The 20648-nt window shown below is 35.1% G+C and overlaps 1 protein-coding gene across 27 annotated transcripts in view; it reads left to right on the top strand.

The window, feature by feature from the left end:
• The window catches only part of LRRFIP2 (LRR binding FLII interacting protein 2), a 94141-nt gene that overhangs the window by 56068 nt on the left and 17425 nt on the right, over window positions 1-20648 (top strand). For 12 of the 27 annotated variants that reach the window (XM_084902811.1, XM_084902808.1, XM_084902792.1 and 9 more), the window contains 6 exons: window positions 520-609; window positions 6622-6666; window positions 8002-8118; window positions 9570-9641; window positions 15011-15181; window positions 19773-19865. In XM_084902811.1, the coding sequence (XP_084758937.1) occupies window positions 520-609; window positions 6622-6666; window positions 8002-8118; window positions 9570-9641; window positions 15011-15181; window positions 19773-19865 (588 nt within the window). The remainder of the gene's footprint in view (window positions 1-519; window positions 610-6621; window positions 6667-8001; window positions 8119-9569; window positions 9642-15010; window positions 15182-19772; window positions 19866-20648) is intronic. The other 15 variants (XM_084902801.1, XM_084902799.1, XM_084902795.1 and 12 more) reach the window with 3 other exon arrangements.

Genomic DNA, 20648 nt, shown 5'->3' with positions numbered 1-20648 from the left:
TTCGCGGTCAGTGCCAGAGTCTAAGGGGGGAAATGACGGGGTGTTTGGGGAACCTAAGGAGCCAGAGGATTTCATTAGGTTGTTCTACAGTTCCAGGTCTCTAGAGGGAACTGTGGCAATTGGATAATGCAAAGACAATTTTGCGTTCAAGCATGTATGTGCTTAAAGGAGCTGATAGTTATAATGGATAATAAATTTGTGAAATGTAGTAGAGGCTTTAGGTAGATATTATACTAGAATCATCCTGGTGATACATGTCTTAACATGGGACTGTGTGCTGGCCCTCAGGCAGCACATGATCTGTCTAGAACTCCAGTTGGGATGAATAAAGCTTATTTGAGGGAGCTGGGTTTTATTTAGGAAGCCCTTTACATTTCTTCTTTACTTTTTAGAGTAGGCTAATTGCAGTAGTTTTCCTCATTTCATTTCATGATACTATATCCCCCTATATGCCAATGTTCTTACTCTCTTCTCTCTTTTCTTAACCTCTAAAGCATCTCATTTTTTCCTGACTGAAAGGTTTCTGCTGCTGACTATTTCAGCCGCTCCAATCGCAGGGGGAGCTTTGTCTCTGAGGTGGATGATGCCAGTGTCCTGGATTTGAGCAGCGTGAGTGGACTGCATGGGGTGCTTATGTTGTCTCAGGCATGTAACTAAAGTCTAACATGTTAGCTGTTTTAAAACTAGGAACTCAACTTACTGCCCAAGAGATGTTTATTTCAACACACTAGCATGAAATACAGTTACTTGTTTTGTTTTGGAATGTATATATGGATAAGTTCTGATTTTTAAAAAACTTTTCTGTTGAAAATTTCCCCCATAAAAAGAAAACCCATCAGCAGCTGCAGCAATGCAGTATTTTTCCAATTGTGTTTCATCTTTTTCTCCCCTTGCCCTCCTTTCCCTCCTGAATTATATTAAAGCAAATCCCACTCATCATGTCATTTCCCAATAAATAGTTCAGTATGTCTCTCTACTGAACTTTTGAGAATTTTTTCATATTCACTATACCATTATTTTACCTAATGAAATTTAAAACAATTCTTTAAAACCGTCTAATACCTAGCCCATATTTAGATATTTCTGATCTATCTTAAAATTTTTCTTTCCTTTTTGTTTTCATGAATCTATAAAGTTCTGGGTAAACTTTGGAGGTTGAACAATAAAATGTACTACTTAGTAAAGTGTCACTAATTTATGGTAACTGGGAAGAATCTGAATAGATCTTAAATGTTTGGAGTATAGCATTGCTGTGAAGAAATGCCTATCCATTGTTTTCACATTCATCATGGACTAAGTTAGGGAAGACTGTCCAGTAGATGTGTTGGGGTATTTGTCTTAATGAAGGAACCCCGCCCGCAACTCTGCCTGGTTTACCTAACAGCCTTTCTACCCCTGACACCTCCTCTCCGTGGCTGGCATTACTTCAGTGTTGTTTTGCCCTGGGACCAGCACACTCCTGATTGTCAAGCACTTTGAAGCAGATGTGAGGCAGTGTTTCTACACAGGAAAGTTAGACAGTTTCTTAATGGAGAGATAATTATTTATGTTTAGCATGTCACGGATGTATTTAAATAGCTATTTCTGAATGACTTTAACCACAGAAAGTAATTTTGAGTGTGGTCTGTAAGTATTCTGCATTGGTGGCTCTCAAACATGGCTGTGTAACAGTCCCAGCTCATCCTGCGTCAGGTCAAGGAATCTCCTCACACAGAAGACGGTAATAATGCCTTTTTCGGATTCCCCTGAAATAAAGCCTTTTTCTGATTCACTTAGTACCTTCCCTGTTTTTATCAAGATGTAAACAAATTTAATTTATTGTGTTTACGTTTTCTCTTAAAAACTTTTACTTCTAGCCTCTAATTTGTGATGTCTGAATTAGTGGTCATACAGTTATTACATGTATTTCTTGATAATTTATTTTAGTGACTACACAGAAGTGAAAGGTTGACAATTTTTATTTTTATTTATTTTTTAAAATATATTTTACTGATTTTTTACAGAGGAAGAGAGAGGGATAGAGAGTTAGAAACATTGATGAGAGAGAAACATCTATCAGCTGCCTCTTGCACACCCCCTACTGGGGATGTGCCCGCAACAAGGTACATGCCCCTGACTGGAATTGAACCTGGGACCTTTCAGTCTGCAGGCTGATGCTCTATCCACTGCGCCAAACTGGTTCGGCGAGGTTAACAATTAAAAAAAAAAAAAATTCCCATACACTTACTAATTAAATATAACTTTTCTTTCCCCAGGTAGTTATTTTGATTTATTTACAAGTTTTAAAATAAAAATTGTACATATTTAATTAATGTTTATAATACGATGACTTGACATAACACACACAATATACATAGCTTGTATGTATAGCAAATCATGCTGTACACCTTATCATATAAGTGAAAGATTCTCTAGAGCAGGTTGCATATCAGGTCAGCTCCTTGTAAATTTTATAGCTTGTGAGTCAATGGTATATATGTGTGTATATATACATTTTTTTTTCCATTACTATAGCTACAATGCTCTGTTTTCATTCAAAAAGTTTCAGTGTGTTGTGGTTTTTATATTTTTAAGTGGTTATCTAAGAACCTACACATATAATATCCTTAATTTTGCCTCTTGGCAAAGCCTAAAATATTTGCTGGTCATCTTTCTATTGTCATCTAAAACATTGTCTCTAATATTTCCTTTAAAGGGTATCCTATAGTTTAGGTTATTGTAGACAAATAAAAAGTGGACTTGATGGTATTTTCTGGCTTCTCCACTGTGGATCAAATATATGTGTGTAGTCAGCTAGTTTATGACCGCTAGCTAGGAGACTCTTAAAAAGAGTGCCAGGCCCTGATTTTATACAGTATTATGTTGTTCCAGCCTCTTGTCTTTTCTTCTACATTGTGTTCTTTTCTATCCTGTACGTCAGGCTGGATTAAAGGAAAATAATGTAAATGTACTCATTTCAGTTTTACTGATTGTTAATAATTAAACCATTTCTGAATGGAATTCTTGGCCTGTTTTCTTTCAGGAGAGTATTAAATTAATTGTTCCCTTCACTCTTACACTTGGAGAATCTGATCTTTTTTTTTCTTTTTCCCCCAAACAGAATTTCTGAATAGCATTATCAAGTCAGTATATGTAAATTAGAAGTTAACAAAGATATATAATGATTATATTAAACAAACTATAGTATATTTTAAATTATCTGTTAACTAACTAGCCATTGGTTAAAGTAAAGTTTAAAGGTCCTCTTAATCTTTGAAGAAGAAGCAGAGTTTCAAAGATTTAACAACATATACAGTAGGTCCTCGGGTTACCTCAAAGATCCATTCCTATGGCGAGACGTAAAGTGATTTTCGCCATAAGTCAGAACCCACCTACATAAGCACCTACTTCACTCACATGGAGCAGTAATGAAGTGAAACGGTAAAAAAAAATTAAAAGAAAGATAATTCCTGACAGGGACTAATTGCAATATAAAGTTTGCCATCATGTACACTCTTTTTTTTGTACATTAATACTTACATGAAATATTACAAGCCTGTTAGCTGACTCTCTATTTACAACCACTAAGGAGAAAAATTACTTTTTCTTGATGGGAAAATTACCCATTTAATTATTTAAGAGCACAGTGGCATAATATTTACTTGAAATTTTTTGAGAATAATTGGCTATAGTTAGTATTAATGAACAAGTCCTCAACGCCTTACTCTAGCGCAAAATAAAAGCTTTGCTTAGTTTTTTTTTTTAATCTACCTTTTTATTAGGCACTTGATTTTTTTTCTTAGCAGTTTGATTATTTTCATTAATTTTCACTATTGCAGTTTAATTTGCTTGTTTTACCAAATTGTGATCATATAGTACATACAACCTTTGTTTTCTGATTTCTCACTAATCTTTAGTCATTTTTCATATTAGTGCATATCTTTTTTCCATATTACTTATATACAATTTTTAAAATCAGCTCTAGTTGCCATGTTTTACATTAGATCTTCAGCGCTTATTCATCTCTTAGCTGAAGGTTTGTGCCCTTTTTCAAATCCTTCCCTATTTTATACTTTAATATATTGTAGTAAACACAATTACATTTTATTCATTTAAAAAGCCTTTCAGGATCTGGCATACTCTTTGGGCAGTGCAGCTATTCTATGTAGACCTCCTGGCTGTCAGAGCACTGGGCTTTAGAATACCAGGTCAGCTAGCATGCTGTTGAAATGAAGCGCAGCACATAATACAGCACAAAGGCTGAGCAGTGAGAAACTGAAGAGTCTCTGGCCAAGTCACTGCAGCTAAAATAACTGGACTGCGGCATGGCTGCTCTAGCATTTTTTGCTGGCTTTACAATCCCTGAGGTCTGGCACATCACCAGTTTATGTTGCGACAATTGGGATCCGTCAGAAGACAGTGAAAGCAGTAGAATCAACATTGCGATGGACTAGGTCAGTGATGCAACCTCTGAAATGTAAGTTTATTCCAAGTTGACTATTAAAGAATGGGAGGGTTGGGGTCATTTTTGTGGGAGGGGAGATATGAGACAGAATTTCAAATTGACCTAGAAAAATGTCTGAATGCTGTTTTTCTTCTTAATTCATTAGTAGAAGAGAGTTGGGAGAGTCTCTGAGGAAAATAAGGCAGTTTAGGTATAGTATTTCTTTCACACTAAAGAATAACACATTAAATATTAGGCTATGTAATGGAAGGTTATTCCTTTTTTATGGCAAAGATTGCCAATATAAAAACTACCGTCATTGCCTGATTGTTATAAAACATTTCATATATAGTTTTAAAAAATCAGAGTTAACTGAAATCAATTCCTTTTTGGAGTATTACAGCAAGAAGTAGCAAAAAGAGTTCAAAGTCTAAGGTAGAACTAATATTATTGATATAGTACTCATAATAAAAGGTATTTACTGAGCAATTGAATGCAATAATGTAATGAAAAAGAACAGAAAAACTTTAAAATATGAGGAAGTTAGAGTGAAGTGGTCTGAAAAGAGCCAGAAATAATGACGTTTTGTGTTTAAATAATTAACCAAGAAAAGTTTTTAAATCTTTTTTCTAGATTGGGCTGGGACGGTTGGTTCGGTAGCTGGAATCTGGGTATATTTATATTTACTTAAATCTCTGTGAATTTTTTCGCATCAATTGTAACTGGGACAGTATATAGAAGTAAATAATACGAATGCTTAGGGCCTTAGGCTAAAATTCACAAAACTGAGATCTGCATTCAGTTCTGGCATTTTGTAGTTGTTCAACCTTTCACCTCTGAATTTCTCTTTCCTCAGCTGTAAAGTCAGGGTTTTTTACTAAACCTTTAAGGTATCTCACTTCTTTTTTTAAAAAAAATTTTTTTAAATTGATTTCAGAGAGGAAGGGAGAGGGAGACATAGATCAATGATGAGAGAGAATCATTGATGGGTTGTCTCCTGCACGCCCCCTACTGGGGATCGAGCCTGCAACCTAAGTATGTGCCCTTGACCAGAATCAAACCCCGGACCCTTCAGTCCGCAGGCTGATGCTCTAAAGACAGTGCCAAACCCGCTAGGGCAAGGTACCTCACTTCTTGAAACACTGTCTCTAAAACAGCCTGAAAACCTATCAGCATATTAGTGCATATGCAACTGTTAAAATAGAGGTCAGTTTACAAGTAAAGATGGGGTAAAAGTCGTTTTTCATTCATCCAACAAATTTTGAGTTCTATATGCCGGGTGCTATTTTTGGTGTTAGGATTACAGAAAAGAACACAGACATAGAGCTTACGTCAAAGAAAGAGGCATAAATAAATTATTAAATATCAGCCAGGAAGCAATAAATGCTATGAAGGAAAATGAAGTACTTTCTCTAATCTTTGAAACTTGATAAGGGAAAAAAGGAGATATAGAATGTATTTGGGACATTATTGTTAGACTTTTTTAAAGACTTGGAAGATGGTTGCCCTTGGATTGAGAATTGGAGGTCAGGTTATGATGTAGTGGGAAAAAAGGCTTATTTTGAAAACTCTTTTGTTGTGCTCTTTGATTAAGAAAAATGTTTGTTTGTATGTATGACAAAAAAACAAAACAAAAACACCACAAAACAAAAATAAAACAAAAAGACAAACAACTGAATCCTTAATGCTATGGGGAAATTCTTTTTGATGATATATTTAACATGCTTTAGTCCAATCTGAACTTTTTTGGCTAAATTTACTAGTCTTATTTATGTGTCCTGTGTCCTAATAATGTTTAGGAAATAAAGTTTTTAACTTTTGGTTGTATCAGACTTTTCCTGTGGAAGTGTACAAGTTTTTTTGTATTAACATTTGCAATACTAAAATTGAAGTTTATGTATAATTTTCATTAATGTGTTCAAATTCCATGAAAAGAAAATCTATTTAAAAGTTGTAAACTTTTGCTAAAGAAGAGCTTGCTTGCTTGCTTGCTTCATGTCTCCCTTAGGGTAAGAATTTAAGTTCTTGACCTTTTGTCTTATATATTTCAGCTTTTATTTCAGTTTTAGCATGTTTACTTTTAGGTTCCAAACATCACTTGAACTTGGAGAACTCAAATGAGGTCACTTCTTTTTCCCCCCTAAAAAAATCAACATGCCTGAGCATCTTTTCTGATTTTTATCTCTGTTCTTTTCTAGTTGGATGAGAAATCTGACAAACAGTATGCTGAAAATTACACAAGAGTGAGTATATAAAGTCCTAAGGGAATGAAACTCTCAAGGTCAATTACACTTACTTTCATTCTTGATTTTACTACAGTTGAGCTGATGGTTTTCCTCTTCCTCTCTTCATGTATTTCCTGTCCTTGACCCCCAAATTCCTCTGAGTTTGAATCATGTGAAGCACTGGGAAGAGTAAAGACACTGCATTTTATTTCCCTGAATGTCACCTCCTAAGCTTTTGGCTGTTGTTTTGATTTTCATTCCTCTAGAATTTGATCCCAAGAAGAAGACACTGCAGATGAAGTGTCTTAAGGAATGGTAGTGACACCCGCTAAGATCTTTTCCCCCTTTAAGATAAATTATTTCTTTGAAGTAAAATAACTTCTTTTCTGGGAGTTGCTTTGTGTCAAAGTCTCTTTCTTCCAGAAGTATTTTCTGATAGTCTTCTTAAGGAAATTATTAGGATTACTTTTATGCTGTATCCAAAAGAGATTTACCAGTTCTGTCCAGTTGAAATATAGTGCAAGCCACCAATGTAAGCCACATGTATGTAAGTTTAAATTTTCTAGTAGCTACATTAAAATAGTAAAAGAAACAGGTAAAATTAATTTAAATAATATATTTTATTTAGCCCAAATATCCAAAATATTTTCAATGTAATCAACATGAAAATTTATTGAGATATTTTATATTGTTTTTTTCTGCGTTAAGCCTTTGAAATCTGGTATGTATTTTGCACTTAAAAAAATTCTCAATTTGGACTAATCACATTTCAGGTGCTCAGTAGCTACACAGGGCTTGTGGCTACTGTTTTGGACAACATAGATCTATGCCATTTTTTAATCCAACAGCATAATTGCCCATTTAAACTAATTGTGGGAAGCGCAGTCTAAATCATAGTGATGCATAATACTGTTGCTCTCAGCTGCAGATAGCATCTCCGACTCTAACAAAATATTAGAAAAAGAAAAGATTCTAAAGAAGCAGCTTCAGGAAATAAATTAGAGGACTGCTAATTCGCATACCAATTACAAAATTCTAAATCTAAAAATTAACCTGATGTGTTCACCCCAGTATGTTCACAGTGTAGCAAAGATAAACTTAGAAAACAAACCTTCTTAGTCATTGTGAGTTCTAGGTTCCATGAAGATGTTTTGAGTGACGGGAGTTATGCTTGGAGTGCTGAGCCCTTCTCTGGGGCCCCTCCCCAAAGCCAACCTGAACTGCCTGGGGTTGCACTTGGGTAACTTCTCATCCACACTATTAGATCTCCTTCACCACTCTGCCTTTTTTAGTTTCTACAGCAAACATTTTTAAAGGAACAAGACTTAAGAGTGTCATATTTCTTTCCTCTAGCCTTCATCTCGAAACTCTGCCTCAGCAACAACCCCTCTGAGCGGAAACTCATCCAGACGAGGAAGCGGGGACACCAGCAGCTTAATAGACCCAGACACCTCATTAAGTGAACTGCGGGTAAACCACAATTTTTGGTGGCTTTTTAGAAACAATTTTTTTGGCTTCTTTGCAGTATACGAGTATACTGAAACTATTTAACATTTAATGTGATGCAGTAGAAAGAAAAGGAGTATGAGTTTTTTTCAGAGAAAATTATTAATACAGTTTAAGAATGTGACTTTTGTCTGAAATGAAGGAGAATGGTTAATTTTTCTGTTCTCTTTCAAGCCTCAGACTTTTCTTGTGCTTGCTCTGTACTTGTATTTCTTCGAGAGAATGACTTCCTTGAAAGAAATGAGATTTTTGTAACTGGCTCCCATCAAAATCTCTATAAATGTCTGTTGAATGAATCAATGAATAAAAGACAGACAAACCCACTGAGGAAAAACTTGAATGGGGCAGAGGAAGTACAATACAGAAACTGTGTGTATCGGCCTTGGATAATTGCTCCTGCCTGTATTGCAGAATTGTATTTAGGGCACTGTGGCAGTTATTTCCCACCGAAATCAAGCATCCACACAGGGCCATGACTAAGAGAAACAGTATTTTCCATTTAAAATGCAACCTGCTTCACTTTCCTCCTAAGGATTCTGGTAACATTTGGAGCAAATGCTTGGTTTCCTTAGGATACTCTCACTTGACATTGTGTTGAAAGTTGTTTTGTTTTGTTTTTTTAAATCTCATTTTATTATCTGATATCTTTTTTTTTAAAATATATTTTATTGATTTTTGTACAGAGAGGAAGGGAGAGAGATAGAGAGTTAGAAACATCAATGAGAGAGTCATCGATCAGCTGCCTCTTGCACACCCCCCACTGGGGATATGCCCGCAACCAATGTACATGCCCTTGACCGGAATCGAACCCGGGACCCTTCAGTCCCTAAGCCGACGCTCTATCCATTGAGCCAAACCGGTCTTGGCTGTGTTGAAAGTTTTATATTTAACTTCCCTCCATTTACTTTCTTTCTCCCAAATTAATTGTGATCGGTAACTAAGTTATTAAAAAAAAAACCTGTTCATATCCATTTATTACATTTTAAAAGGCTTCTGCACAAGCCAGTAAAATTTGCTGCTTAGAATGAATGTACTACATATTTTACTTGTTCTAGCTAAAGATTATGCTAAATATTTAAGTGATTTATAAAATTCTAAAATTTATGTTAAAATGTTATAATTTATGTAGTTTCTTTTTTCTATATACAGCCCACCCCCATTTGCTAATGCTGTTTCAACATGGGTTAATGCCAAGAAAATGTTTAACTTCTTAGATACATTCTCCAGCCCCCCTGTCACCTGACCTGCTTGCCCTTTGTAGTGGTTGGGAGTGGCAGTTACATTTGTGTACTCTAATTTTTTTGGCTTTTATTGTGGAATATTCAACTGCAATTCACATTTTCATCTGAATTCTTTGAGACTTAAGATATGTTTGTGGATGGTTTTATGCAACGGTTCATTCCTATGTCCTGCAGGATATCTATGACCTTAAGGACCAGATACAGGATGTAGAAGGGAGATACATGCAGGGGCTTAAAGAACTAAAGGTATCAGGGCCCCCTCTGCAGCCGAAGCATGCTGTCTGTACGCAGAAGTGTTGGTAATGGTGGCTTCCCGAGTTCTGTTAACCCCCCTGCACATAGCTTCACTAACAGTGTTCGTCTTTCAAGCATGTGCTTAGCCTGCAATGCATAGGAAAGGCGAACTTCCAATCTCTGCTTATGTTTAAATGTTTAGTGTATGATTTTTGGACTATTCAGTAATATTATACCTTACAGTTTTTAAACCTTGTAAAATAGTGTCTTAGCCATACAGAATTGAATTGGGCAAACACCTAAAAAGTATTCTAAGAATTGGTTTTTTTTTTTAACTGATAATTGACCTTAAAATTTTTCCAAAGTAAATAGTGAGAGAGTATTGCCTGTGTCTGTCACCGAATTCTGTTAAAGGCAGGGGAGGAAGGATCTAAGAACACTGTTATAAATATTCTCTCTGGAGGAAGGACTCTGAAGCATGAGGCCTGTGCTTGCTTGCTTTCTTGTTTTTAACCTGTAGATCAAAAAGGATTACACAGATTCAGTGCCTTAAAGAATTTGAAGATCAATGTCAATGGGCCTTATCTTGTCCAAGCAAGAATGGCTGCCAGTTTTCAATATAAGTGTTCATATGAGGCAGATACTTTGGTTGTAAATGGCGCTTGGTTATCTTCCCTCTGTTTTATTACAAAGTTCAAGCCTAATATGAGGAGATTAAGTTTCTCTGAACATATACATATCCCGGTTTATAAAACAGAAAGCACAACAGGCCTCTAAAAAAGCATAAGCAAGGCATTCAGAAAGCTGACTCTGGATAATGGGCAAGGGTTTCATCTGCCTCCCTGGTGTGACTGGAAGTAGCCCGGCTACCAGCCAAAATCTCCCTGCAGGTGATTATTGTCCATAAGGAACTTAGAGGTGAGACTCCTAACCAGAAAGCGTGGGCAGTCCTATGGAGACTGCCCGTGAGGAGCTGCTGGTGTGGCAAAGGGAGGCTGTCAGTAAGCATGAGGAGAATTAGGGTTAGAACGCTACTGTGCTCAGTTAGTCTTACTGCTGTAATTTTCAGGATTTAATCTGGCCCTGCTTTCAAGGTTTTAGACATGACTTTTGGAAATATCTTGGATCAAGACAGAGCTAGAAACATCGATGAAGCAGCTGATTGATGACTCTCTCTCATCGATGTTTCTAGCTCTCTGTCTCTCTCCCTTCCTCTCTGTACAAAATCAATAGAATATATTAAAAAAAAAAAAAAAAAAAAAAAAGGATGTCATGACTTTGTTTTTTAAGTATGTCTGTCTTTGGGTGCTTTCCCCCACTTTACCCCATCCAGAATTATCTGAGTCTTGTTAAAACACAGGTTGCTGGACTCTACTCCCAGCTTTTCTTATTTAATGTGTCTGGGATGGGAATTAAAATTTGCATTTTTATTCAATTCCCAGATAATGCTATTGCTGCTCCTACAGAACCTACACTTTGAAAATCACTGACTTATGTGTATTTAAGTAAAACTAATTCTTAACGAGTCTCACTGTGTTAGCTAGATCACTAACACTACCTTGATATTTAAATTAAAAACAGTTGTTTGTGATCTTGTTTAAAGGAAGAGTACATTACGTAAGTTTTATGTCAGATTTCTTGTGCTATACATTGCATCTTGCATTTCTGCTTGAACTTGCTTCGATTCCAGTGTTCATGCAGTTATGCTTCATTTTAAATGGATTAAGTGGTGAGGAGGACTTTGGATGCTATTAGCCTTTAAGATGGATCAGAATCATCCTAAATTCTGCATTATATTAAGATATTACTATATTTAAATTACTATACAATTGACTTTGCTTGTATTTTTTATTGGGATTGTATTTATTCCCAATTCTAGAATAAATGTTGCCTGTTAATAGAATCCTAGTTTATTAAACATCATTAAGAGTATATGTGTGTGTATCTTTACTGAGATATAATTCACATACCATAAAATTTACTCATTTACAATGGTTTTGAGCAGAGCCACAGAGTAGTATAACTATCACTACAGTCCAATTTTAGAACATTTTTATTTTCCCAAAAAGAAACCTCTATCAGTCATTTCCCGCTTCTTATCTCCCACTCACACACTCAGCCCTGGGTAGCCACTAATCTACTTTCTGTCTCCGTGAACTTGCCTATTCTGACATTTATATAAATGGAATCATACCATATGCTGTCTTTTGTGATTGACTTCTCATTTAACTTAATATTTTCAAGATTCATCCATGTTGTAACATGTATCTGTGGTATCTGTGTGTATTTTTGTATTTTTTTCATGTGTGTGGGTAATATTCCATTGTTGGGTTTACCACATTTTGTTTATCTCTTTGTCAGTTGATGTGCATTTGGGTTGTTTCCAATTTGTGGCTATTTTTGAATAATGCTGCTATGAATATTTTTGTGTACAAGTTTTTATTTTTTTATTTTTTTGGATATTCATTTATTAAATAATTAAAATAATTGATATAAAAAGCGTTATGTCATAAAAATTTACAATTAATTTTTTTAATTAATTAATTTATTTATTTATTTAAATATATTTTATTGATTTTTTTTTTGCCCCCCTTCCTCCCTCCCACACATCCCCTCCCTCCCCAGAGTTTTGTGTCCATTGGTTGTACTTATATGCATGTATAAAAGTCCTTCGGTTGATCTATTATCTCCCCCAGATCTTCCTCCCCTCCCCGCTGTAATTTGACAGTCTACTTGTTGATATACTGTCTCTATATCTATCTTTTGGTTCATCAGTTTATAATGTTCTTTATTATCCACAAATGAGTGAGGTCATGTGGTGGTGTTTCTCTTTCATTGATTGGCTTATTTCACTCATCATGATGTTCTCCAATTCCATCCAGGTTGCTGCAAATGATGAGAATTCCTTCTTTTTTATGGCAGCATAGTATTCCATTGTGTAGATGTACCATAGTTTTCTGATCCAATCATATGCTGACGGGCACCTAGGCTGTTTCCAAATTCTGGCTATTGTAGATTGTGCTGCTATGAACATAGGGGTGCAAATATCCTTTCTGATTGGTGTTTCTAGCTTCTTGGGATATATTCCTAGAAGTGGGATTACTGGGTCAAATGGGAGTTCCATTTTCAGTTTTTTGAGGAAACTCCACACTGTTCTCCACAGTGGTTGCACCAGTCTGCATTTCCACCAGCAGTGCACGAGGGTTCCTTTTTCTCCGCAACCTTGCCAACACTTGTCGTTTGTTGATTTGTTGATGTTGGCCATTCTGACAGGTGTGAGATGGTACCACATTGTTGTTTTGATTTGCATCTCTCGGATAATTAGTGACTTTGAGCATGTTTTCATGTGCCTTTTGGCCTTCCTTCTATCTTCTTTTGAAAATGTTCTATTTAGGTCCATTGCCCATTTTTTAATTGGATTATTCATCTTCCTTTTATTTAGTTGTATAAGCTGTTTGTAGATGTTGGAGATTAAACCTTTATCAGTGGTATCATTTGCAAATATGTTCTCCCACACAGTGGGCTTTCTTGTACAAGTTTTTATATACACATATCTTCTCATTTCTCCTGGGTAGAATCATAGGAATAGAATTGCTGGGTCATATGAAAATTCTATATTTACCATTTGGAGACTCTGCCAAACTATTTTCCAAAATAGTGGCACATTCTCACCAGCAATGTAAGAGGATTCTAGTTTTTCCATATCCTCATCGATACTTGTTTTTGGTTTTGTTTTGCTTTTGTTTTTGTTTTCATTGTAGGTTATAGCCATCCCAGTAGGTCTGGAGTGGTTTTGATGTGCATCTCTCTAATTACTAATGATGTTGAGCATGTTTTTATGTTCTTATTGTACATTGAGAGAAATATTTATTCAAATCCTTGCCCATTTTTAAATTGAATTATGTGTCTTTTTTTATTATTGACCTGTAAGGATTCTTTATATAGTCTGGATACAAGTCCTTTATCAGACAAAAGATTTATAAATACTTCCTCCCATTCTACGGGTTGTCTTTTCACTTTTTTAATGGTATTGTTTGCCATTAAAAATTTTTATGTTCTATTTTTTCTTTTATTGATAGTGCTTTTATTGTCATGTCTAAGAAGCCATTGCCTACTCTAGGTTTATGAATATTTATAGCTATGTTTTCTTTGAGAGTTTTATAGTTTTAGCTCTTAATTTAGGTCTTTCATTCATTTTGAGTTCATTTTTGTGTGTGATATGAGATAGTAGTCCAGCTTCATTCTTTTGCATATGGATATTCAATTGTCCCAGCACTGTTTGTTGAAAAAATTATTTTTTTTCCATTGACTTGTTTGAATACTCTTGTCAAAAATCAGTTGATCATAAATATAAATGTTCTGGACTCTCATTTCCATAGCATTGATCAACATTTGCACTAGTTATTTATTTCCAACAGTGATGACTTTTTCTATGTGAAATATTTTTTCTTTTTAGCTTTAAAAAAGCTACTAGGCGGTAGTAATCTACCAAATTAGACATAGTCATTGAAGAACAGACTTATAAGCTATTTTAGGCAGAAAACTTAGAATATAAAATTTCAAGCATTTTGTGGTAGTTCTTTTTTAAAATTTTTAAATTGATTTTAGAGAGAAGAAGGAGGAAGGGAGGGAGGGAGAGAGAGAGAAACATTGATACATTCATCGATTGTCCTCCGCACATGCCCCAATCAGGGATCAAACTCAAAACCTGGGTAAGTGCCCTGACTAGGAATTGAACATAATCACCTTGGATGATGCTCCAACCAACTGAGCCACTGTCCAGGGCATCGTAACTCTTTTATTAGAAATCATTTTTTTAATTGTTTACTTACTTATGACTAAAAGTTGAATAATTGCTAGAAATAAATGTTTATACATTTACATTAGCACCATTATGCAGTCCAGGAAAATACTGAAAACAAATGTCTAGGAAGTAGCAAAATTCAAATGAGTATGAAGTTTACTTGTATAAAGTGCGGCTGTATTCTGTTGTACCATTGCATTCTGAATACCAAACAGCTTGTTGTTAAAACTATAAGAGTAACATTTCTGAAAACCTTAGTGAGTCTTCATTTTGTTTCTTTGACAAATACACGTTGTCTACACATCTTTTCATCTCTCAGAGGCAACATTGCTCTTGATTTTCTCGCCTTGGATAGCAGAGGGCATATAAAGCCCTTCATTGGCCTTGTGACTTATCATCCCCCTGTTGTGTGTGCATGTTACTAAACAAGGAGTTCCCCAAACTGCTTGTATTTTGCAAAAGTGCATCTTCATGTGTTTGTGCCAGTGCTGTCTTTTCCTGTTATATATTGTATATAGTATATGTATGTGAACGTGATATTTTAGGTAGCAGGCTCATGACTTGGACTTTCTTTTAGGAGTCTCTGTCTGAAGTGGAAGAAAAATACAAGAAAGCCATGGTTTCTAATGCACAGTTAGACAACGAGAAGAACAATTTGATCTACCAGGTAGATACCCTCAAGGATGTTATTGAAGAACAAGAGGAACAGATGGCAGAATTTTATAGAGAAAATGAAGAAAAATCAAAGGTAACTGCTCATCTTGTATTGCACTTTTCTTTTGGATCAGAAAATTAAAATCTGCCATTTAAAAAGTGCTGGGCTTAATGGAAAACATGCAGCATACCTGGGAGTGATGTTTCAGTCAAACCAGTTGGTCCAAGGAAATTGACAGAACATAGCAGGTCCTAAATATTTTTCTTTTTAAGTTTTTATAAGATTTACTTTACTAAAGAGAAGCTTATGGCCTTCTTTAGTTTCTGAAAATATAACTCAAATTTTATCTTTATTTTCTATCTCTTAATTGGGACAGTTACAGTTAATTACTTATTTCTTCCTGTTTTGACTGGCTAGAACTTCACAAAGCTTCAAAGACTTGCAGGGTGATGGTTCAGTTTTTTCTTTTTCAAGAAAAACTGTTTTCTGAATGATTGGAGAAAATTTTTAATCAGTAATTTAGAAACAGCATTATGGAGACATGGGTCAGAAATATATGTATGTTTTCTTTAGAGCTCTATAAACTATGTTATTAAAATTACAGAGGGAAAATTAAAGTGTAACTCCATCTTTAAAGCAAATGTCCCCTCATCTCTTACTACTCAGGTCAGACAGTTAAAATAGGAAGGGCAAGATTGCTGAAACCGGTTTGGCTCAGTGGATAGAGCATCGGCCTGCGGACTGAAAGGTCCCGGGTTCGATTCCGATCAAGGGCATGTATCTTGGTTGCGGGCACATCCCCAGTAGGGGGTGTGCAGGAGGCAGCTGATCGATGTCTCTCTTTCATTGATGTTTCTAACTCTATCCCCCTCCCTTCCTCTCTGTAAAAAATCAATAAAATATATTTAATAAATAGGAAGGGCAAGATAAAGAGTTTTCAAAATAAAGAATTGGTTGTTTAGCATTCTTTCATAGTCATCCATTATTGGTTTCTTTTTAAAAAATATTATGAAGTCAAGTATTCAAACATTTGATGATTTTAATCAATTACAGATTTTACTAGAGGCTCAGTGCACAAAATTTGTGTATGGGTAGGGTCCCTAGTGGCTGCTGGCCAGGGCCTTCCTTCCTCAGCTGTGGGCAGCCGACCGGGGTCCTCCTTTGTTCCATGCCACTCCCTGGTGGTCAGTGCACATCATAGTGAGCGATTGAAGTCCCGGTTGGTAGAACTCCCAAAGAGACACTTTACATATTAGGCTTTGATAGATAGATAGATAGATAGATAGATAGATAGATAGATAGATTGATTCTAACTAATTTTCAAGTTGTCCTACCTTTAACTAATGTGAACCTCTTCAGGTTGATTCCCAAGTTTTGACAAGAATCTATTTTTTTTTAAATTCTTTATTGTTGAAAATATTACATATGTCCCCTTTTCCCACCCATCAACCCCCTTCAGCCCGCCCCCTCCTCCCTTTCTCTCCCCCCACTTCCCTTCCCCCTCCACTTCAGGCCCTCACTGCCGGGCATGTTCCCTTGACCAGAATTGAACCTGGACCCTTCAGTCCACAGGCTGATGCTTTATCCAGTGAGCCAAATCAGCTAGGGCTCAAGAGTCTATTTTTGATTGCTTCTTTGCTGTCTAACACAAGAAGGTGTTCCAGGCTCATCTGGTACATTTCCTGCACAGATCTGAGTCAGCTGTTTGTCCAAGGAACCCTACTTCTCTTTTAGTGAAACTAAATTTCCCCTCTGCACATTTTAACAATATAGCTTACTATGGTTGCCAGGGTTGCACTTGCCACCAAGTTCATTGCTGATTATAAGCTTTTTTAGCATCAGGTGAACATGTATGTGGGATATTTTAAAAAGTAATTTAAAAACAAAAGTTTTTAAAGTCAAAATATGAGTGTGTGCTCATGGTTCTAGTTCATGTTCAGGACTCTAGGGTTTTTACTTAGAGTCTTCCTTATACTAGTATATGTACATCCCTTTTTTCCCCACACTACCACTTTCAGTTCTTAAAGTCACTGAGGATGATAGTAATTATGTTATATTCTATGCTCATTGCTTTATCCCACAGTACCCAGAATAACAACATTACCACCAACAATATAATTACTTAAAATAGTTATGTCTTTTGTTTTGTTCTGTTGGTTGTTATTTGACTGCTAGGCTACGTATAGTCCAACCCTTGTTTTTAAAAGTTACTTGAAATAGTTTCTGTCCCTGTGCTTATGTTGCTAACTGGTTATATAGTTCCCTGCATTTATTTCAATATTTAGAAATGGCTTTTTTACTTTTTATTTTTAAATTATTTTTACTTTTAATTGTGGTAAAAAAATATATATATAAAACAAAATTTACCATCTTAATCATTTTAGAGTGTATAGTTCTGGACTGGTAACATTGTTGTAAAACATATGTCCAAAACTTTTTCATTTTGTAACACTAAAACCTTGTACTTTCTAAATATCTCCCCATTTTCTCCTCCTCCCAGTTCCTGGCAACCACCATTCTCCTTTCTGTCTCTATGAGTTTTATTACTCTAGATAGCTCATATAAGTGGACTCATATATTTGTCTTTTCATAACTGACTTATTTCTCTAGCATAATGCTCTCAAGCAAGGTTCGTTCATTTTGTAGCTTATAATGGGATTTCCTTCCTGAATAAGACTTCTCTATCTATTTATCTATCTATGCTACATTAATCCATGTATATATCAGAGGATATTTGGGTTGCTTCCCCAAGGAATTGCTTTTTATTTTTGTTTTACAGTTATTTAAAATGTTTATATATATCTGAAGTCAAATCAACAAAAAACACATTCAAAGAAGTCAACCTTCTAGCTCTTTTCTCTTCACCCTTCCTTAAAAATTTCCTTCCTTAAAATTTTAAATTTCTAGTTTATTCTTCCATTTTTAAATCTAAGAAGATATATATTTTTGTCATTCAAAAAATATTTGCAAATATATTTGTTCCTCCTTTCTTAAAAAATGGTAGCATACTGTAAATACCATTCTGCACCTTGATTTAACCACCTTATGATTGTGTTATATAGAGATCTTCCTCATTTTTTAAAATCACTGTATAGATTTTTCATTGTGTGGATGTACTATAGTTTATTCTAGCAGTTCCCTATTAATGGGCATTCAAGTTGTTCATAGTCTCCTACTGTTAAAAATAGTCCTGCAAAAATGATGTACTCATAGGTCTTTTTAATTTTGGGGCATTATCAAAGTGGGTTTACCTGGCTCAAAAGGTATGGTAAGGCTGCTAGATTCTGCCGAATTATTCCCTCCATAAGAGTTATAACATTTTGTATTCCCACCAAAATGTGTGAGAGGGCCTGTTTTCTATCTCATAGTAATTTTCTGAATTATTTTGTCAAGTTTTTGGACTCTTACTAGTGTTATAATGAGAAATACAATTTTTATCTCTATTTCTCTTAATATGATCTTTTCATGTTCAAAACAATTTTTTTTCCTGTGAATTCTCCACCTTTTAATCCATATTTCTATATAGTAGTGTGTTTTTTTCTTTCTAGTTTTAGAGACTATAATAGAGAGTAACTTTCTGTCTCATATAAGTTGTAACTATTTTTTGCAATCATTTTACTCTATTTTTAGTCTTTGCTATTTATTTTTTAAAATTTATTTTAAATTTATTTTTATTTAATTTATTATCTCTTTCACCTTCTTGCTTACAAAATTTTAGCCACTTTTAGTAATGTTTTCCTCATTCATTGGTTATAAAAATTCACTCATCTTTTCTTTAGTACTATAACTGTTCACCCTCTCCCTTGCTCTCTCCATTTCCCTTCCTTCTTTCTGAACATTTCTGATCCATTTGGAATTGGTCCTGATGTATGGTGCAAGGTTTGGTCTCACTTTTCTTTTTCCATGCAGATATCTAGTAATCCTAACACTAATTTAAAGTATTTTTTTTCTTACTGATTTGAGATGCTTTTTTAGTTTTGTTGTTGTTCAATGTATTTGTCTATTGGTTCTACTTAATATATTGTAATTGGGTCTATTTTTGGTTGTTCTATTTTGCTTCATTGATTTGTCTTCATGAGGCATCACAACAACGTTTTCATTATGTGGGCCTTATAATATGTTCTGATATCTAATAAGGCTGGCTTTCTTCTTTTTCAGGATGCTTTCTGTCCATTTTTTCTTCCAGATGTACTTTATAATCAACTTTTCTTGCTCTAATTAAATGTATGGATTAATTTGAGAGAGAACTGACATTTTTATGATAGTTGAGTCTTTTTTTTCCAAAAAGATGAAATGCCTTTCCATTGGCTCTCTGTCATTCACAAATGTTTTATATAATTTTCCTCAGATAGATTTTATATATTCTTGCAAGTTTACATGAATGTATTTCTTAAATTTATTTGTTTTAATTTCATGTGGTAATTTTTTAACCTGTTACTTTACTAAGTCATCTCATTGTTTCAAGTAATTTTGCCATTGATTAGTTTGGGTTATTCCTATAAGATGAAAAATGAAAAATTTCTGTACCTTTCCATAGACCACAGAGTTTTCCTAAGTTACTCTGAATGGGCAGTTCAGGGGTGTTTCTGGAGGACATACTTAGCCTCTGTGTTATTATGTTGTACATGTTTCATTTTGCTGTGTGCCATTATCTGGGTAAACTGTATCTTTTGTTTAATAACAGGAGTTAGAAAGGCAGAAACATATGTGTAGTGTGCTGCAGCATAAAATGGATGAACTTAAAGAAGGCCTTCGGCAAAGAGATGAGCTTATTGAGGTATGTACATGAACTGAGGAAATACTGAATTTTGAAAAAATACATTGAATGGGAGGGGGTATGCATTGGGAGGGAAAGGAGTTAAAATACTGCAAAGAGTTTACCACTTGTCTCTTCATATTTAGCTGTACCTTACAATTTCACAAACGTGAACCATAAAGGCTTAAACAATTAATACTATGAACCCTATAAACAGTCCCCTTTTTAATAATAGAAGCTTTTGTAATTGCTTTTATTCCTAAGCACATTCTTTTCTACAGACATCTTAGGATATGGGTAAAGGAAGGATTACAGAGTACATCGTTCTTTGGAATGTAGTGAATGCTGTCTTTGGGGACATGGTTCTGGGGGAATAAGAAGCTTGATCCTCACTGAGGTAGATGCAAATAAGAAGTTGTGGAGGCACCTTATATACAAAAAGGCAAAGGCTGGCCAGTGCTGACTTCAACTTTCTCCTGGTGGAGGGACTCTGAGCATCAGTGTTGGCAACCTTTTAGGAATGGGAAGCAGTGTGGTCCACCAAGAGATCTTTGAAAGCATTTACCATCCTCCTGTGTCTACTACCTCACATGCCATTTCTGTGTATGCATAACTGAAAATTCTTGAGTATGACAAAACAATGCTTTTTGGTCTGCAGAATCACATGGTAAAATAAATAAGAAATGTGTGACTAAGGAAAGTAGGAGATCATAATTTACCAATAATGCATAAAACAAAGCCTGTTAAACATAAAAGGATAATTGAGCATCATTGTCTAAACAGAAGAGTTGTTTAAGAATGACT

This window comes from Pipistrellus hanaki (assembly GCF_964339955.1).
Source record: "Pipistrellus hanaki genome assembly, chromosome: 13".
In the NCBI taxonomy this organism is placed as follows: Eukaryota; Metazoa; Chordata; class Mammalia; order Chiroptera; family Vespertilionidae; genus Pipistrellus; species Pipistrellus hanaki.
Note: the sequence above shows the minus strand (reverse complement) of the source record. Positions and strands in the feature narration are given on the sequence as shown.